Source organism: Pholcus phalangioides, unplaced genomic scaffold (assembly GCF_987345545.1).
Source record: "Pholcus phalangioides strain wild (caught in Gottingen) unplaced genomic scaffold, Ppha-v1.0 ptg000009l_1, whole genome shotgun sequence".
NCBI classification, from domain to species: Eukaryota; Metazoa; Arthropoda; class Arachnida; order Araneae; family Pholcidae; genus Pholcus; species Pholcus phalangioides.
In genome coordinates this window covers 55,999,720-56,014,362 of record NW_028301602.1, presented here as the reverse complement: position 1 = coordinate 56,014,362, position 14,643 = coordinate 55,999,720, and the positions used below count along the sequence as shown (strand labels likewise).

The window sequence follows — 14,643 nt, the reverse complement described above, 5'->3', positions numbered from 1 at the left end:
GCTATATGACACACATTACCCCAAAAAACTTGCCAAGCTTCAAGTGGACTGCAGGTGATATGGCATAAATGGTGAATCAGCATAAACGTCAGAACCAGGGGGGGGGGGGGTTATGGTCAGGCTGTTTGAACCCATCCTCTCCCTTATTATTTATGAAAAGAATATACAATGCAGCCCCTCCACCTCCTGTGTACTTGCATGAGTTCCATATTTACATGACCACTGGAACTGGCAACTTTAAGCTTTCTTTACTTCTTTAAAGAACTTTGCTTTCTTCAAAAGAAATCTTTCAAAATTTTTTTTTTTCAAACACCCCCGCCCCTTGAGATTTTGGTGGTTTTTTTTTCACTAGAAAATGGGCCCTTCCCCCCCCCCCCACCTTCAAGGAAAAAATAGAAAAACCCCACCTTTGAGAAAATCTCAAGTATGCCTATGGGCTTATCTAGTGTAAAATAGATAACTTTTTTAGATGAGAAATTATAATGTTTCTAAAATAGGCATCTTCAACCCATTGCTTGTGATCACTTGATGAGCGTTTCAATTAAACATCTTGTGCAAATTCCATTCAAGGATTGAAATCATCCTGATTTCATGCATTCTAATGGCAAACTTGCCATAAGGGTGCTCTTTTGATGATGGGTATAGGCAGTGCTCGCAACTGGAAAAGGTTGATCTCTGATTCCAACATGATTGAAGACCGTGATGATTCCAACAGAAATGACTGCCTGTTTCTAGACAGTATTCCAGTATTCCTGTATGTAACACAAATGGCAGCACCAGCAAGAACACGGAACAAACACAACTCTAACAACATAAATATATATGCATATACATACTCACACACCTTCTGACATGTACTGATTTATTAGAAATTCTACAGAGGAATGTGTATGAGGTGCATGTACGGTTAAGTAGTAGTTTAGTAATTTGTGCACTTGCTATTGTAATGAACAATCTATTCAAAACTAGTTGGAAATGGAAATCATTGGTTACATTGAAATAAGAATGGAGAAATCAGCATTGAAACTTCATCAAAATTCAAAGACACGATCAGTGACAGCTTTGTTAATGATGCACTTTGAGCAGACGACATGGACAAGAAGTACTCATTTTAGGAGAGTTCTACTACTGAACATTAGAGGTATGAGACCAAGGATTCTGCAGCAAATGGAGTCGCAAGAAAATCAAGCTGGGATTTGTACAATCATGTGCATAAGAAAAATCAAACTCTCTGAAAATAAGACATAATATGCTTTGGTACAAAAATTAATAGGCCTATCAGGCCGGTATTATTTTTGAATGAACACTGTAGCTGCTTTGAAAAATTACTCTGTGCAGCATTTCTTAATTTTAAAAAAATTTACTATTTTAAATGTCGCATTTAGGAAGTCCTTCTCGACAACTTATAGTTTTCAGAAATGAAGTTTTGTGATGAGAACTTTCTCTAAAAATTTAACAAATCTTGTTTGCTAAATTGTGCTGAATCACTTGTATAAACACTTTATACCTTCCAATTTTAAAATAAAAAGTGCTATTAAACTCACTCAATTTCTCAAATAACTTCAGCTTCCTCTTCCTCCTTCCAATTTTTCAGTGTGTTCCTATACATTCTACGTATCTTAAAAATCATGCTTTTTCAAGTCATAAAGCTAACCTAACTCTGTTCCCACTGTTCCCTATTCACTGTTCCCAGCACTTTCATTTCACATAAATTCCCATACATTTACTTAATTTAGTGAGTGCCAGTTAATAATCACTTTATAGCACTATTAAGGACATTTTTTGTAACATTTTTGATAATGCTTCTAGGTGGTGCTGGTGGGGCTGATGAAGAAATGTTCATAAGGTCCTTTGAGGATGTTGCAAGAATAACGGTATTTTTATCAGTTTTTTTTCATCAAACTTTTATAGAGATTATATCTAGAAATCTTTTTTCTGTGATACTGGCTCTTGATTAAATCAAATGAAATTGTTAGCTGATTGTTAAGTATTGAAAGTTACTGTTTTAATGTGTTTTTTTTTTTTTTTTTTTTTTTTTCACGTATAGATATGTTCAGTGAAGGATCTAGAATCTGAACTGTTAAAGATCAAGGATGCATTAAATCCAACCAATGATTGGGAAAAAAGAGTTGAAGCAGTAGGCATTGATTATTTTATTTATTTATTTTGTAATGTTTTAGCTATATACAGCCTTAGCTATTAAGTTCAAGGAATAGTGCTTTTGACCCATTGTTGAGTGCAAAATGTTTAGTATAATCTTCATTCAGCCATGAATTAAAAATATATGTCAAACATAAGCAAAAATCTATGAATAAAATTTCTTAACCAGAGAGCAAAATATAATCAGATTCCCCCTCTCTACATCAGCTTCAATGATATCACAATCATAAGTGTAAGAGGGATTTTCATACATTATTATTGCATGTTTCAAACATAGACATTGTTTTCTAAGGTATTTGGAAATTCTTGCTCCATCATTTAAAAATTAATTTATTGATTTTCAAAAGTTATTTTGACAAAACATAAGTATCTAAACTTGTGAGATAAAATTTGTTGCTGGGGAAAAAAAACTTGTGCATGTTAAGAAGCTGCAAACACAACCAACAATAGCTTATATTAGAGAAAAAAATACGCTAGAGAGACAGAGAGTGTGCTCAGAGAAGAACTCGCATGAGATTAACGTGATCGTGATCCTCACAATAGATTATATATGAGGAATACAGAATGCTGTATTTATAATTTGGTTAGGATTGTTAGGACATACCAAGAATTTGTACTATAATAAGGGTATTTGTATAAATAATAGTATGATATACCATTATTACTCCTTGATTCTTGAATAAATATTTCATCATCTGTGAAATAGCTAAATGAACTGCTGTGAAGAAAATAAAGTTCTTAGTTCATAAGATTTCATTTTTTACAATACCTCTCCTAGAACTTGTATGACAAGAAAACATATAACCCCCATTTCAATGCATGTTTTTGACCCATAAACTATATTAAGTTATATATCATAATTATTTAAATTTTAGATCAAGAGGTTTAGGGGCATCATCATTGCTGGTGGAGGAGACTATTCTGAATTCTTTTCTCATCTTCGTACTCTTGAGCTTCCTTTCCAAAGTTCTGTGAAAGATCTTCGTTCACAAGTTGTTCGAGAAGCATGTATTACTATAGCGTAAGTAGAGTCTCCTGTTTCGAATACAGTGAAACTTGGCAGCAAGAAATATCCAATATATAGTGAAACTCCTATACAACAATACTCATGGGACCAGAAACACATGTCGTTATTGAGGAAACATATTTTATCTGTAAATCTGAAAATATCTATTTTCTTTATCTTGGGCTGAGAAAAAAGTCTTCTATCTCTACCTTCCCACCTGGGAACCATTTACTGAAGTTAAGCGAGGCTACTAATGTCTCTACTTCAGCACCTCATGCCACAGTACATGAAATAAAGAAGGCAGAGTCGTGTCTCCAGTGGTGTAGATGGTAGCATGCTTTGCCCAGTATGCAAGAGAGCCTAGGTTCGAGTACTGGTGGCAGAGATTATATGACTTTTCTTTCCGAGTTCACCTCAGCATAAAATCCAGAAAATATCTGTTTCTTTGATGTCTTGGGCTGAGGAAAAAGTCTTCTATCTCTCTATATCGTTATTGATTTACCATTGTAGATCAAATTTATAACACTATGGAAATTATATTGGGACCAGAGATTAATATCATTAGATGTTTATTGTTATATAGAGTATCATTATACAGGGATTTTCTCTGTAGTAGTAAATCTGTTTACACCAATTTTTTCTTTCATACCCATATTATATCTAATCATTGTTTTCATTTATTAATACATTGACAATGCAATAATACCTTGACTTTAAACCTATTTGAAAATTTCCAAATTAAAATATTTTCAACTGAAAGTATTGGGGACATAATGAAAACTTTGCCATTCATTTAGAGATGGAATCCCAATGCTTGTACGGTATCTAACATTTTTGTGGAGAAGATCACAGTTTCATACCTGAAATCTAATGTTATTGCTAGTCTTAAAAAAAATTGTGTGATGCAGGGCTTCTTAAAATGTGTGCCACCAGCTAGGAAAGTATGATTATGGTGGTGTGGGAGTAAACTCTTCCTCCCACGCAAACACTCGTTTTTCCCTCTCTCTCCCTTTTTTTTATTTAACCCCCTTTTGCTCATAAATATCAACAGCGACATCGCAACTGCTGGGAGCAGATTCCCAGAAGAGCTGAGCTCCTAGAATGAGCTGAAATAGAATGTGTTAGTTCATAGTTTCCCAAACTTTTTGTTCCATTGCCCTTCTTCTTTAGAAACTTTTTCCTCTCATTGCCCCCAACTCTGGTGAACCTATATAATCCTAGAATCCTATGTTACACCTGTAGCTGCTATCGCCCCCCTGATCCATTCCATCATCCACCGGGGGGGGGGGGGGCGATATTGCCCACTTTGTGAAACACTGTTACTTGATATATTTTTGTCATTAATGCTTGAGCTGCACTATCAGCCGCATCATTAATGTATATGTGTTAAAGTCAAATTTGTATAGTTAAAATTTAATAATATATTTTTTTTAGTTGGAAGAGATGTGTGGTATTTTAGAGTTTTGCATCTCTTTCAAAACGGTACATCCATGGTAAGAAGGGAAAAAATTGTTTTTCCTAAAGTTCGGTCCCAATTAACTATATATATTTTTTTATACCAAATCTACCCCATCTTGCGCAAATTCCACTCATATGTCTATTATCTGTCCCACCTATCTCATGAATATAATTTTGTAGTATTGCTGTAAAAAATGCATAGATAGAATTGATACTACAATGAATCCACAAATCCTTGTGCAATGATATTTCCATAAAAGAATTGGTAAACTACCCCATGACAAGTTTTTATATCTTATTTAAAATCGTCTTTGCAAATAAAAGGTGTACAAAAAAAATTATCATGTTAATGAACGATACAGAACAAATAGTTCAGTGCTCAAACTACATAGTGTTGATAAAGAAAGTATTTCCCCTTGCTGTAAATTAGTACTTCAGCCCAACTTTTCATTATGGACAATATTGTGCACCATAATTAAACATCACAGTAAAGAAAAAAAAAATTTTTTTTTTTTTTTTTCACGGCAGGAAAACAAATCACCCTAAACTGGCTTGACAACTTTTCTTTCATCATTACAGGTACCTTTCTCAACAGTTGGGCTCCAAATTGGATCATTTTTCAGAAGCTGTTCTCCCATCTCTTATCAACTTGATTCCCAATAGTGCCAAGATTATGTCTACTGCTGGAATTGTTGCCATACATTTTATTATTCGAGTGAGTATCCTTGTTTGTGGTGCTTTGCCATCTTGTATTGACTATTAGTATCATGAATAATATTCTTTTTCTTTTTTTTTTACTTGAACCAAATCTTTTCAACTGTTTTTGCTGTCACTGTTATTAGTCATAGGGATTTTTACAGATTTATTTTTCCTTGAACATTTACAGTATACTCATGCAAGCCGGTTGATTCCAATTATCACATTCCATCTAAATTTGAAATCAAAAGATATTAGAAAGTAAGTTTTCTAAATTCATCACTGATTTTCTTCAAAGTGTGTATACTAACTATTCTTTCCCTCTTTTTTTATGTACACTTCACTGACCTATCTCTTATATATATGGATGAAAAAACAAGAGAAATGAAGATAAAAATGATGAGGTAGCAAAAAGTATTTTTTGAATGACAAAAGCGCTAGTGCTGCTTGCTTGTTCTTTCAAATATATATATACTAAAAAGAATTATTTTAAGAAAAAAGGAAAACAAAATTGAATTTTATGAGAGAAATAGAACCTATGCAGTGGGTCATCATCAGGGGGAACCCCATGCATGGTTCGAAAAGTGTTGGCGTTTCTGAAGGGTGGCTATGCCTAATTGCAGCAACCCTTGTTCCCCGATGCCTGCCTTCTCAAAAACATGTTGGATGAAAAAGACAATGAAAAAATTTTAAAGAATACAATATTTGAATAACATATACAGAGCTTCAGATTAAAAACTCAAAGAAGCATGAGAAATATATATACAAAGCTATAGGAATACAATAATTACAGGGAATATTTTACAAAGATAAAAACAAATAAAAAAAATTAAAAGTCCAAAAAAGTAGTCAAAAAATCACCGGACATACCTTATGAGTGGGGAAGACTGTTTTTATTTGAAAGAGAAGTTTTTAAAATGTTGTTTGTAATTAAAGAAGGCGGTTGAAATACTGTTGCGAGATGCAGCTTTGGAAAGGAGTGCTGTATTGAATTCCTGTTTATTATTACAAATGTGTCCGAATCTACAAATTTGCGAAATGAGTGTGTTTCTGAATATTTTGGTGTTGATGTGGCTTAAACTGTTAACAGAAAAATTAGTCTTTTCTTTTGTATATATATATATATATACACACGGAGTGATTATAAAAAAACTATCCCGACATATGGGCCCCTAACTATCATACCATTCACAGAAACTGAATGAAATTTTGGCATGAGGTATTTTGAGGTATGCGCTCAAGAATGATATGGAAAACAACAGTATCACTCTAACAGTTACGGTTACAGTGAGAAAATTCCAAAAATATCAAATGGCAACACCAAGTTTTTTGTATTGGAATGCAATCTCCATACTGAAAAACACTAAATAGCGTTGGAATGGCACCTGTAGCATGAAAATCCCTGGAGCTAGGCAAGGAAAAAGTAAAAAGCACTTTGCCGTGCACTAGAGCATTAATGTTCGTTTCATTCGTCACACCGTTTCTTCGGCTGAGATCCCAGCCTGATTAGTCCTCCACAAGGTCATGTGGAAAATTTGTGAAACACAATAAAATGTTTTATTTTATGCTGCTTCTCTGTCCTTATTGGTTGTCCTCACTTTTAGCCTATCTACCGCCGGTGATTTTCATGCTACAGTTGCCGTTCGAACGCTATTTAGGGTTTTTCACAATGGAAATCACATTCCAATACAAAAAACTTGATGTTGCCATTTGATATTTTCGAAATTTTCTCACTGTAACCGTAACTGTTAGAGTGACACTGTTGTTTTCCATATCATTCTTGAGCGCATACATCAAAATACCTTATGCCAAAATTGCATTCAGTTTCTGTGAATGGTATGATAGTTAGGGGCCCATATGGCGGGAAAGTTTTTTTATAATCACCCTGTACATACAAATATTTAAATTTATTTTCCTTATTTCATGTTTTAATTTCATTTCATTAATTTTTTTGTATGATGCTTCTATAGATATGTATTTTGAGACTTGAACTCTCTTTTATAATGTTTATTTATGATCTTTTTATCTTTTCTAGAGCCTGTTTTGAATTTTTAGTCCAACTTTTAATAACGTGGCCTACAAATACTCTTGAGAAACATGTTGCACTTTTGCAAGAGGCCATCAAAAAAGGAATCAGTGATGCTGACCCTGAAGCTCGTGCATTTTCGCGGAAGTAAGCAGAACATTTTAATCATGATTCCAATTCAGTGAACATATTTTCTAAATAATTGTGAAAATTATATTATAATTTAATTGTTTTATTTATTTTTTTAATAGAGCTTTCTGGGGTTTTGCTGATCATTTTAGAGAGCAAGCTGATTGCTTGCTGAATTCATTGGATAACAGTAAACAACGCATGCTTCACGATGAGCTGACTCTTAGCAATTCATCGAGTAGCAGTTCGTTGACACAGTCCTCAAAACCATTCCGACAGCCCACTTACTCTCATGGATCAGTTGAAAACTTATCGTGAGTATCAGAAAGAACTTATTTTAAGTTGTGTGCATGTTCGATTTTCAAATAAGATTTATTTAAATTTCCTAGTAGACCAAGCATTCGCACTTGAGCTTTACGTGTTTCACAAGCTTATTCAAATTTTTTTTAGAATGCTATTGTGTTAGTGAGCTGGTGAGCTGTCTTCATGGAGAGAGAAAGCAGTTGTGTATCATATAGTTGCCACTGTGCAGTATTGGTTAATTCAGATTTTTTGAGCTTCATTCTTGTGTTATTCAGCAACTTGTGTCTCGTTTCTGTTTCCTGTCACTGAACACCAAGATATGGCAAAAATCACTGTGCAGCAAAATCATTGCTAAAGTCTCTACTATTGCTATATAGTCACTCTACTTCTGAATGACTTAAATCCCAATGTTTTAAGAGATTTTTTTGCCATTGATGATGAAAAATTTGTTTAGTCCTCTGTCTTAAGTATCTATGGCAGAAATCTCTTCTATGATGGAAAACAGCACTGTTTCAGCTTGATTAATAAACCAAATTCTTGTGGACTTTATTTGAACCATGTAGCAAATACTTCTTGCTCACTGAGAAAATTAGTTATGACCTTTCGTAAATGTACCTTGTGATGCAGAGTGAAAGCCAATCTGGTAGGTTGTTTTATCTGTCCAAGTGCTGGGAAAATGTTTTTAGTGGGTTAGCTCATGAAATCACTCAGAAAAACAAATGGCGCTTAATATTTAAATATATATATATTGCAGTCAGTTTACCAGCATATTTAGTGACCAATAATACTATGATTGAAAATTTTAACCCTTGTGGGTTAAAAATTAGAATAGAGTGGCTATTTCTAAATAGTGCAAGAACATTGTTTTTTATAACATTTTAATGGAACCTAATAACTTTTTAGTTTTAAAGATGTGAAAGTGATTAAAAAACTATTATACTCAGCAATAAAAGAATTAAGTTTTAGAATTTGGGTTTTTTAAATATATGTTGCCTTGTCATAAAAATGCACAGGTTGAAGTGGAACATCTGAAAAGGGACAGCGGGAAAAATTATCACAGGATAATCCTCTCATAGGTGGATCCTGCAGCATATATGTTATGCCAATAGTCATTACTTTCACAATAATAGAATAGAATATCCATTATGTACTACAAGATTTTTTTTTAATGACTGATTGGTTTGTTATTCTTAGGTTTATTTTTCTTTTCTATTTACAGGTGGTATGTACATTCTTTTTGAAATTTTTTCAGTTAATTAGTTCAAATCAAAACTAATATTCTAGCTCTTCAGAAAAGAGCTAGAATGTTGAGAAATAAAAATTATGTCAGTGTGATAGTAAATATAATGTGATTTAGCTTCAGCTAATTTAGCTTCAAGAAATTGGAAGCATTTTTTAATTGTTCTTTATCTTACTTTAATAAGCTAAATTTTTAAATATGCATATAAATGTTATTGAAAAATTCATTGCAATACTTATATTAAATTGAGACTAAAGTAGTGAAATCATAATACTTTCTCCATTCCCCCTGCAAGGTACAACCGAACAGGAACTTTGGGGAGAAGGTCTGGTATTCCTCTACCATCTAGTGCTAAAGAAACAGGTAAAAACTTCACGGGAGAAAAAAAATACCTTGCTTTCATTTCACCTTTCTACATTTCATAGTTTAAATTGAAAATGCAATAACAAATGAAAAAAGTATTTTCATAAATTGTAGATCATGGTTTTACACATTAAATGTTAGTATTAATTTTTTCACATTCATGCCATAATTTATTCTTCTATTACTATATGTATAGAGATGTAGATTACATGTAGCAATACATGTAGATTTGACTGCTACTAAGTAATAAAAACATTTTAAAAAATACATATCTGCATTCATTGGCATAAATACAGTGATCTCTCATTTATGCGTCGATGCAAGAAAACAAGGAAAATAGGTGCAAAAGTGAGAGAGGCGTATAAGCAAATAGCATTGTTATGTTACATCTTTGACCTGCAGAAAATCATCTTACAACTGAAAGAAACATATAAGTGAGAGATCACTGTATATGTGTGAATTGGTTTTTTAATAATGTCTTCAAATCAGCACCAAGAACAAATACATGTATACCAATTAATATTTATCCCAAATAAAAGGATTCCAATTATCCCAAAGTGGATTTTACTTTTGCATGCATTTTCATTTGATCATACTTTGGCTGCATGTCTGCTCATAAACTTTCTATATTTTTTATAATTTTATGTTTTTCAAAATTATTGCTATTTTAGCTAGTGTTATTTTATTTATTTTTTTCTTCCATCTTACCCCTGTACGTTGTTTTGTAGCTTCAGGTATCCCCAAACAGTTACGTTCTACTAGTGCAATTGATTTGGGAGCGGTTAGGCGTGCAAAGGCTCGGGCAAATTATTCAGCAGCATCTAGCCTGTTTAGAGGGTCTGGGGCTTCTCTTCGTAAGTGTCTTTTTATTTTATTTTACTTATTTTTGTTTGTCATCTCATTATCTTTGATATTGTTTTTCTCATTTTATATTTAATTATTATTTTTTATTATAATTCCTAAATTAGGCAGGAAAAGGAATATTTACTGACCCACAAACTTATTGCTAATCAGTTTATTTCTGAAAAAATAATTGCTTGTGAATGGGACAAATATTAAATCATTATATTTAATAATCTTGAGTTTGTATTATTACATGATTTACAAATCTTGTGTGTATTTCTGTTAATTATTTTTCTTTATCAGTACATAATATTCTTGAAAGGTTGCCTTGTACATAGTAAAAATCTTACTTTCAGGTTACTCTTTTCTATTTTTTTCCCATTTATCACATAAAAATTTTTCACTGCAGCTGATACTTGATTATATAAACTGATGCAATTTTACAAACTAGTCTTCTGGTCCAAACAATATGCCATTTTTTAAATGTTTTTCCTATGTATTAACTAATTGTTCAAGCCTGTTCGAGCTCATAAAAATGAGCATTAATTGTATTTACTGCATTTTAGATTATATTAAAGAGAGTTTGGAATGAATACATTAATGTACAAACTCGGAAGTTTCAACACTTATGAGATATATCATAATTTATATATAATAAGTAAGGGCGTAAGCAGCACTTATTTTTAAAGGTGTAGGGGGGCTGATTTTTGGATCGGAAAAAGGCCAGACAAATTATGATTTATTTAAAGAATATCATTTTTAATTTCAAAATTGAATTTTTTATGACCTTGGAGGCATGAGCTTCCCATGCCCTTCCTGTGTGTACACCTCTGAATACACATTATTATGAGAATATACAGTCAAGCTTCTCTGAATAGACAGTTGGAATATAGGGCAATATTTGTTTGCAGTGAAATAATAGTTTCAGGTATCCTCAACAGCAGAAAATTTTAAATGTTATTAAATTTTTAATTTCATCATTAAATTTTTCTCTAATATTTCCACTTACAAATGGGACTTAATTAATGTTTCCACCAAATGGGGCTGATCTGATTAGTTGATCAATTGTTAATCACATCTGTAACTTTTAGTTTGGTTAATTGACTCAAGCAATTCAACCAAAATTTTCCATTAAACGTTTTCAAATTAAATTGATCTATTTCATAGAACCGAATAGATCTCTTGTATGAATTATGTTCCCATACAAAATGTTTTAGCTAAGTGACCATGTTCATGAAAAAAGTCTATGATTTTTGCATTAAAATAACAATTTAAAAATATTGGTATCTAAGTGTTTTATTAGCATATTTTCCTTCTTTTTGGTGGTGTTGCTGATTATTACATTAATTTTTAATAAATTTTACTTTTTTTCTTTTCTCTTGTAGCAAGGACTGGTGTGAGAAGAGCAGATTCATCTGTAAATGCCATCACTTCACCAGAGAGAGTCATGAAAGGCAGATCAAAGGGTTCTCAATCACAACGTGAGCATGATTTTTATTTATTTTATTTTATTTTTTAATATCGAGGAGGACATTTTGACAAAATATATTATGTATAGATCCAAAAACTGTGACATTGAATTTTTATCACCTTACGTATACAGTCAAATTCAGTTATAACTTACCCTCTTAGTGATTCAACAACTGTATGTTATAACCAAATTATATGTTATAAGGGAGGGCTTACAATTTACTTATTACGTAGCAACAGCATTTATGCCTAAAATGCATTATCAAGATTGTGGTGGATAAAATAAGCTTATGAAGCTCATAATTGAAATTTAATTTTCCATGAATATATAGTAGTTTTTGTTTGATATCTGAAAAGTTTTGAAAACTTATTAGAAAACAAAATAATACGACGTGCATACATTTTCACAAATGTTAATGTTTTTTTTTTTTGGTTTATGCTAACGGTTTTACATTTGAAGTTGAAAACACAATTGTACAATTTATTCATAAAAAAAAATTCATTGATGTTTATGAAAATTTTACATGTCACTCAATCAATACTCTTGAAAATTAGCATAATTTTGCAACAGTAAGTGAGTTGATTTAAAACAATTGCTCTTTTATCGCTACCAGCCATAAAGGGGCCGTATCATACACAGAAGGTATCATACACAGAAATGAGCTGACCAAATCACATAAGGATGGGGACATCAATGAACTTGATTGGGTTGTATCAATGCCAGCTTTAATAGGCCAAAGCTGGGATTGATTGTGTACATGCTGGAAAATGAAAAGATCTTCAGAATCTCTCATCTGCTTGTAGATTCTGATTTATCCAATTTTGAAGCTGTTCATTTTAGCCTTTGATCAGTTTTGGTCTTTTTTAGAGCATCCCTTGGTGTTTTAAAAACTTATCTTCAAATTTTGGGCAGAAGCTGTAACAAAACAAAGGATTTTCCATAGAAAGGTATGGGAAATCATTTCTCAGCTAATGAATGTGACTCCGGAACGAATCATCATTGTTAGCCAAGATACCACTGTAACATTGAAATACAATACCGTATATCATAGTTAAATTTTATTGTCAGTATCTTGGCAATAAAAATCTTCCCAAAATGAATGTGACTCCGGAACAAATCATCGTTGTTAGCCAAGGTACCACTGAAATATTGAAATACAATACCGTATATCATAGTTAAATTTTATTGTCAGTATCTTGGCAATAAAAATCTTTCAATTACCAGTTTTTAATATTTATTTGAATAATAAATTACATAATTAAAATTCAGTTATTGGGAATTATCATTAATTTTATTTTCAATTAAAAACACTGATTCTATTTATAATTGTGATGAATTTTAAGAAAACTGATATTTGGCCACCAAATATTTGGTATTCGGCCAAATCACTATTCATCCCATCTCTAGTGCATACTTTTACTTTACTTTTATGTTTAGTAAATAATTTGATGATGTGTCACATGAAAATCTTTATGTTAATTATTACTTTATTACCACAATGTAGACAATTTTCCTGTGGTGTTTTTTTTTTTTTTTTTTGGTACCTGAATTCCATCAAAGTTAAAACTTTACTAAGATTTTAATGAGAAGATTTCACAATTACAAGCATTGCTATTATCAATCACACCATAGGAATTTGAAATTCAAGAGAAAATTTTTATTTGATCATTGCAGGTTTTCATAGTTATCAATCAGATCATATCGATCTGATGAGTAATATTCTTTCATTTTTACAAAGAAGAAAAATTTCTGTATTTCATGGATGTGACCATTTTTGGTTAAGCTGGGTATCTGAATTTTAATGGCAGTTTCAATTATTTTATGTAGCAAGCAGCCGTCCTGATTCCCCATCATCAAGACTCAGTTATGCAACTTATTCAACTACAGACGGCACTCCACCTGGAAGAGTTCGAAGGAAATCTGGCATTCCAACTGCTACAAGCAGAGAAACAAGTCCATCTCGGAATGTTTATGCTTGTAAGCACTTTCCTTTCTTCTCTGCATTTAATGGGGTTTTTTCTGGAACTCAGGTGGTCTTTTCCCCCCCAACTCCAGATTTCTTATATGGCTGATTCATCTCTTAAACTCATTTCTTTCGTCAAACTTCTTTACTTGGAATAGTGCCAATAATCTCTTGAATTTCTTTCTCTTCTATTTCTTGCCTTTGTATCTTATTTCCTTCTTCAGCTAATATATTCTTATTTTCATCTTTTATGTGGGCACTTTCTTTTGAGCAACCATTAAGTTTTTAGGAATTAAAAAAAATAATGCAAAGAATTATTGTTATAAATGATTAATAGTTATCAAGTCTACTAGATACTACTACAAAGCTTAAATATACTTTTCACAATCCTCTTCCCTTTCCAAAAAAGTTTTTAGACAATGAATACTTCTTATAATATAGCTTCATGGGACTTTAATGTCTTGAAAAAGTTATTAATTAGTGTTATATCTCACTTTTTAATGAATATTTGGTGTGGCTGTATAAAAATTATAGCATTTATATTGATTTTTTTAAATGTTTATTTTTTGACATAGGAGGAAGAAGTGGTTTCTCTTGAGAGAAACATTTTTTTTGTTTCACTTAAAATTCATGCTTTTGACTCTAATCTTTTCTATATCTTAATTATTCAATACTATTAGACTGTAATCATTAGAGCCTGGAAGTTTAGGCACTAAAAAAAGGCATTTATAATAAGTAGAAGAAAGAAAAAATGACTAAAAACCTAGATATTAAGTGTCCAAAAACTGGTTAAAAATTGGTTGCTCCAACTACAGTTTCGATTATAGCAAATAACTGCATTATTTCCAAAATTAAATTTATTTTATGAAAACAATTAATTTGCTTGTGATTCCTGAGGGTTAAGTCGATTCCAGGGACAGCATTACCAGACGCGAAGCCCGTAGAGAAAATTATTATAAGGCTCCTTCAAGTTATAAATGATTCT

General features: G+C 31.9%; 1 protein-coding gene across 8 annotated transcripts in view; it reads left to right on the top strand.

Moving 5' to 3' along the window:
- chb (CLIP-associating protein) overlaps positions 1-14,643 on the top strand; it is a 155,769-nt gene that overhangs the window by 102,125 nt on the left and 39,001 nt on the right. For 6 of the 8 annotated variants that reach the window (XM_089236588.1, XM_089236587.1, XM_089236584.1 and 3 more), the window contains 11 exons: positions 1,810-1,874; positions 2,048-2,137; positions 3,036-3,181; positions 5,204-5,339; positions 5,511-5,581; positions 7,356-7,493; positions 7,598-7,789; positions 9,314-9,381; positions 10,110-10,235; positions 11,610-11,705; positions 13,523-13,672. In XM_089236588.1, coding sequence (XP_089092714.1) covers positions 1,810-1,874; positions 2,048-2,137; positions 3,036-3,181; positions 5,204-5,339; positions 5,511-5,581; positions 7,356-7,493; positions 7,598-7,789; positions 9,314-9,381; positions 10,110-10,235; positions 11,610-11,705; positions 13,523-13,672 — 1,278 coding nt within the window. The remainder of the gene's footprint in view (positions 1-1,809; positions 1,875-2,047; positions 2,138-3,035; positions 3,182-5,203; positions 5,340-5,510; positions 5,582-7,355; positions 7,494-7,597; positions 7,790-9,313; positions 9,382-10,109; positions 10,236-11,609; positions 11,706-13,522; positions 13,673-14,643) is intronic. The other 2 variants (XM_089236586.1, XM_089236585.1) reach the window with 2 other exon arrangements.